This window comes from Apis dorsata, unplaced genomic scaffold (assembly GCF_000469605.1).
Source record: "Apis dorsata unplaced genomic scaffold, Apis dorsata 1.3 scaffold_383, whole genome shotgun sequence".
Classification (NCBI taxonomy): domain Eukaryota; kingdom Metazoa; phylum Arthropoda; class Insecta; order Hymenoptera; family Apidae; genus Apis; species Apis dorsata.
The window spans coordinates 158188-163809 of record NW_006263645.1 but is presented as its reverse complement, the minus strand read 5'-3'; the positions used below and the strand labels follow the sequence as shown (position 1 = coordinate 163809).

The following is a 5622-nucleotide window of genomic DNA, read 5'->3' as shown; positions in this document are numbered from 1 at the left end:
TTTTTTTTTTTTTTTTTTTTCCTTTTCTCTTTTTAATATTATATTTAGCGCGCGGGCGCGCGTAACGTATTTACAAAAGGAAAAGAGAAAAACGAGCCCGCGCGACAACATAAGTTTGTAAGGTACGTAAATATATATACATATATGTATATGTGTATTATTTACGTCTATGTGTATACAATAGTGATACAACATTGCGATGCAGATGTATACACGATGGTTTTTACTCGATAGTTTTATTTTATTCGTTTCCTTTTATTCGTAATATTAATTAATTAGTTAATTTTCTGACGTAATATAAAATGTTCGTTTGGACGTTCTTCGATAGTTTAATCAACATCTTTTTTCAATCAGTTATAATAAATAATTTAATTCTTTTCCTTTGCGTTATACTTATGCACCAAATATCGATTTACAAAGTGAGTTTATATTTTAAAAAAATACTTATTGCAATAATAATTAATAATTGAATACACTTACTCCAATCTTTGACAATATTTTTTCTTTTCGCGAGGATATTAAAAAAAAATTCACGAGAAAAATATTTCTCGTGATGATGGTGCGATTTTCATACGATTTTCATTAAATATTATCAACAGCGAATAGCGAACACTTCATATTATCGAAATGAAATAAAATTTTTTTCTATGTATACATATACATATATATAGGATTATTATATGTATAGAACAATTACTTGCATGATATAAATATATTAGATTATATCACGTGTATAATATTATATGCATATTACATATACAACTTGTAACACGATATAACATTACACGTGTCGTTATGATACAGTACGATATTAAATTATACATAAAGAATATATACTATATATATATATATATACGCAGAGAACTAGTGTAGAGAAGTATTAGAATTTCTACGTTCTATACACACCTATTCTAACCTCTATCGTTTACGAAAAATAGGAAAAATATTCGTTGTACTATGCGAAAATACTACTACGAACGACGTGTTTGAAATAAATTCGCGTCTAAAAAAAATCACGTGGTACAATTAATTATGAGAAACTCTTAGTTAGAACGTAAGAAATAATTATATCTTTATCATATCTTAAGAGGCTTGACAACGCTTGCTCGAATTTATTATTTATCGTTTACGAAGGATATTATATTCCGATACTTCTGCTACAACGATCTCTGCCCGTTATACTTTTAAGATAATTATTTAAACAGTTGCAATGTTTAACTGTAACGTATGTACACACACTCATCGTAGAAAATTCTAGTAATGATCGATCGATAATCGAAAATATTAAAATGAAGGAAAGAGTTTTTTTACTTTTTTTTTTCTTCTTTTTTTCTTTTCTTCCCGATGCAATGATAACTTTAATAAAACAATATCTTACATATATCACAAATTTCATGAATTTGCGGAAATCAGTTTCGTTTCATCGATCATCGACGTTGCAGTATCGTTTAACTAGCTAAAGATCGTTTGTTAAATGGAGGCCAGCTCATAGAAACGAAATTATCAATGCTAGTGTATACAAGATGTGTCGTGACGAGTGGGCAATATCGTGAATAGTGAAAAGTGAACGGAAGAAAAAGTTAAAAAGTTGAAAGAAAAAGTGACTATTTAAGTTTCGTGTAACAAATTATTATTAAAGGAAAGAGAGAAAAGATCTACTATTAATAAACTATTTTGTTTCTACAGAAAATAACAATGCATGCAAATTAATATCGATAAAAATCTTCTTCATTCTTTTCTTCGATTCATTTTTCACTTTTCATTCATCGAAATCGAAAAATTCACCTCAATTTCAAAAGCGTTTAAAAAAGAACACATATATCGTTACTTGCATAATTTTTAAAAATATTCCCCACTTATCACGAAATCCCCTGTACATTTATATGTGTATAATTATCTTAGTATCACGAGATAAAATTTTAAAATTTTCGTCTCTATTAACGCTCGAACGAACGGAAAAAACGAAAATCTGTCGAACACCCTACACCCTAAAAAATACAAGGTAATAATTCCTAATTCCTACCACGCTGCTTTCACTCGAGTGTATACACCATTTATCGAGATTAGGGACGATCTACGCACGATTTGCGTTACGAATTTTCACGAGAACGAGGGGAAGAGGGGAGAGGGGAGAGGGAGGGGAGGGATAAAAACTCGAAAGTTCAGGCACTGTGAACTCAAAGCACTCATTTCGACGATTTCGAAGGATGCGACGAACGAACAGCGTTCAAGGATTTTCACTCCTGTTTCCTGGAATCCAATGCGATCCTTTTTTTTTTTTCTTTTCAACATACAAATTATTCTAAACTGAAACTAATGTTGTGCATTAATTTCCCTCATCGAACCAACATCGAATGCTGCTTTGATCGATTGCATTAGTTAGATTCATAATCATTTTCATGATTAATAGAATCATTTTCGAAAGCCTTGGGCTGATCGTTTGCCACGTATATACCATATCCGGAAATCGTCCAATATTTTTCGAATCGCGCGCCACGACGACACGTTTTCGTTTTCGCGGCATCTCTGAGTATTGACGAGTAGGTACGAAAATGCGATTTGGACACGAGCGTAAAATTTAACGAGCCTCTTAAATTTTTTCGTTTCTTTTTTAATTTAATTATTTATTCAAACTTTTGGACGCATTTCTCAAGCTTTATCGAACAGACTTTAAAAGAATCACGATCGAAGTTAAAAGTAAATATAACGAAGATTTTAAATACGATTGATTGATATAATCGATATAAATATCCTTTAAGAGGTTTAATTATAATAGGAGGTGTAATTTTGCACAATTTCGAAGGACTCGTGAAGCTTTACGTGCGAATCTCTGACGCATGGTAGTTAAATAGTTAAATATGCATATATGTATGTACATAATAGATAATAGGAATGTTAAGGTAATTACCTAAATATTGCACGATTCTCCATCAAGTCGAATCAAACGAACGAGATTCGAACAGAACCTACGTACAAAACTAAGTTCATAAAAATACACAGATATGTAGCATATTCTCGAGATACGAACGAATCGCTGATCATTTATGATCAATGATGACAAAGATTGGCGAAAAGAATTCTAAACCGAGCTAACTAACTAAGCATCCTAAATACGATATTAATTCGATATTAAAAATTATAAATATCAAACCTGTATAAAATTTCTGATTCTTTACAACGATTCAAATCAATGCAAAAAAATTCCTTGCCCCTAAGATCAACGTTATTAAAACTATCATCGACTCGAAGTGATAAACAATTCGTAATAAAGAATCAAAAATATCGACCATGATGACATGGAGATGTGATGATTATGGATATCAATTAATTCGCAACAGTATCAATATACATCACGCATTAAGGGGGGAGGCTGGCGTCTCCCCCTTATATACACGTCATCTATACAATTACCTACGTGAAAGCCTCCATAGCTGCTAATTTGTCGCCTTAATTAGTGATATGCTTGCTTCCGTTTTCAGCAATTGAAAACACGAACGAAAAAACGAATAAAAACTAAACGATTTTGCCGATCTTGGTGGCAAACACGCAAATACGAGGGCCCTTGCTGAGGAGAAGCCTCCCGTTGCGATTGTGTGTCCTTTTTCTTCTTATTATTCTTCTTATTCTTCTTAAACTCGATCCTTGACATTTATCGATGATATCCCATTATTTCTCTTTCGTTTCGTTTCGTTTCATCGAAATGTCACGCTTCTCTCCTATGTGTCGATACGTCACGTTTTCCAATCACAAATGACGATTTCGTATATCCTCGATATTTCTCCGACAGCTGTCCATTTGCTATGATCTGATTCTTTTCTGATACGTCGTCGAAAGAGTTTGCAAAGTTCTTATTGTGTTTCGTCGTCTATCGCATTCGTCTCTCTTCTTAAAAAATATAAAATAAAATTCGAGAGGAAAAGAAGAAGAGATATTAATCAACAATTTTCACACCGATGATTTATCGATCGTTGAATTGAAAAGAAACGTGGATAGATAATTTATTAAAAGGATTGAAAATAAACACTCGTCTCCCTTCGATCAATATTTTCAATCTTTAATTTCGAATCAACGTAACAAGACACTAATCAAGAACGGTCACTATCACTTCGTTGTTGAAGTAACCGTTCTGGAAATAGTCGTCTGTTTCGATAACGATCATACGAGGAGGACCGAGGCGAGTCGGTGCACTTGTTGATAAAAATCACAGAAAGAGAACAAGAGAACAACTCGTTGCTTTCGTAAGATTCTCGACATAGAAAGAGAGGGAGTGAGAGAGAGAGAGGATCGATACCTAATGCGAGGGATAATAATATTCTTGACAAGTGGAAGCCTATCTCGAAGACTATTTCGCGATGGCGCGCGAGCGGCGTGCATAATCCGATGACGAATCCAATCACGAGTCGCGTTAATACATCCCTTGCCTGAACGGATTGCTATCGCCAGAGGGCTTCTGATCGACATTTCCAGGCCTCCTGAACGGATTCACATCTACTTGACCTCCTGCCTGGGGCTCTTGCTGGGAGTACGGCCTCTGCTGGGAGTACGCCATAGGCTGTTGGCCCATGTAATTGGCCGGTTGTTGCTCGTACATAGGCGGTTGCTCGTAACCGGTGGAGGGCTGAGTATATCCAGCCGCGTTAATATTCTGCCCGTAACCGCTCTGATCGTAATTCTGGCCAGCTTGGTAATTCTGATCCACGTAGCCTTGATCCACGTTCGTCTCCATACGCGTCTGGTTCAAATGGTTGCCCACCTCGCCCGAGAGGGGCCTCTGCTCCTGCAACACGTACGTCTGGTACTCTTTGTCGGGCGGGTTTTGCATCAGGACGTCTGCCTCGTCCTGGAACGGCTTGAAGTCGTAGATGTGCCTCAAGTACATGAGCACGGGCGCGTAGAGGAGGTTGGAGAAGGCTATGCCGATGTTCAAAGCCGTGAAACCGATCGCCTCGACGACGCCACCAGCTATGATAGGCCCTACAGCGTACGCCACGCTGTACGAGATGTCGGCTATGGCGTATATGCTCCCGTAGACCGAGACGTATCTCACGTCGACCAGGTAGCCAAGAGTGGGGAGCAGAGCCGTGTCGATCAACGCTATCCCGAAACAGATGCCGCACAACGGGATCATGAGGGCGCCGTAGCTGCTGCAGAACGGTATGATGAAGCAGCACATGCCCTCCAAAGCTAGGCCCGATGCGGCCATCAGCCACTGTTGTTGGGGATACTGCTTGGCCATCTTCACGGTGATCATCACCCCGAACACGTGGGGGAAGAAGGCCGGTAACCAGATCATCCCCATTTTCCAATTGTCCCTGGTTATGTTGTCCTCCATCCAAAGGGAGATGGTAGGCTCGAGGAAGGCCAACGCGACGTTCGACATCATCAGTGCTCCCGCGCACACGGCTATGTACGGGTCCATGAGCAGCCGCCAAATCGGTATCGTTTGGCGCATCTCGCCTTGCCTCTGCTTCACTTGCTCCTTGATCGGCTTCATCACGAGGAGGAGCATCACGCCGTCCGCCAGGCTGATGAAAGCGAGGATCAGAAAGGGGACCTCTTTGCCCGCGAATTGGTAGAGGGCGCCGCCGAACGGTGGCGCCACCAGGCAGCCGAAACTGATGA

The 5622-nt window shown here is 38.2% G+C and overlaps 2 protein-coding genes across 3 annotated transcripts in view; both read right to left on the bottom strand.

Annotated features, from left to right (window-relative positions):
* The window catches only part of LOC102679795 (choline O-acetyltransferase), an 87720-nt gene that overhangs the window by 78049 nt on the left and 4049 nt on the right, over nt 1-5622 (bottom strand). The window lies entirely within an intron of this gene.
* LOC102680056 (vesicular acetylcholine transporter) overlaps nt 4406-5622 on the bottom strand; it is a 2022-nt gene continuing 805 nt past the window's right edge. Inside the window, exon 2 of the mRNA XM_031512104.1 lies at nt 4406-5615. Within this exon, the coding sequence (XP_031367964.1) occupies nt 4406-5615 (1210 nt within the window). The remainder of the gene's footprint in view (nt 5616-5622) is intronic.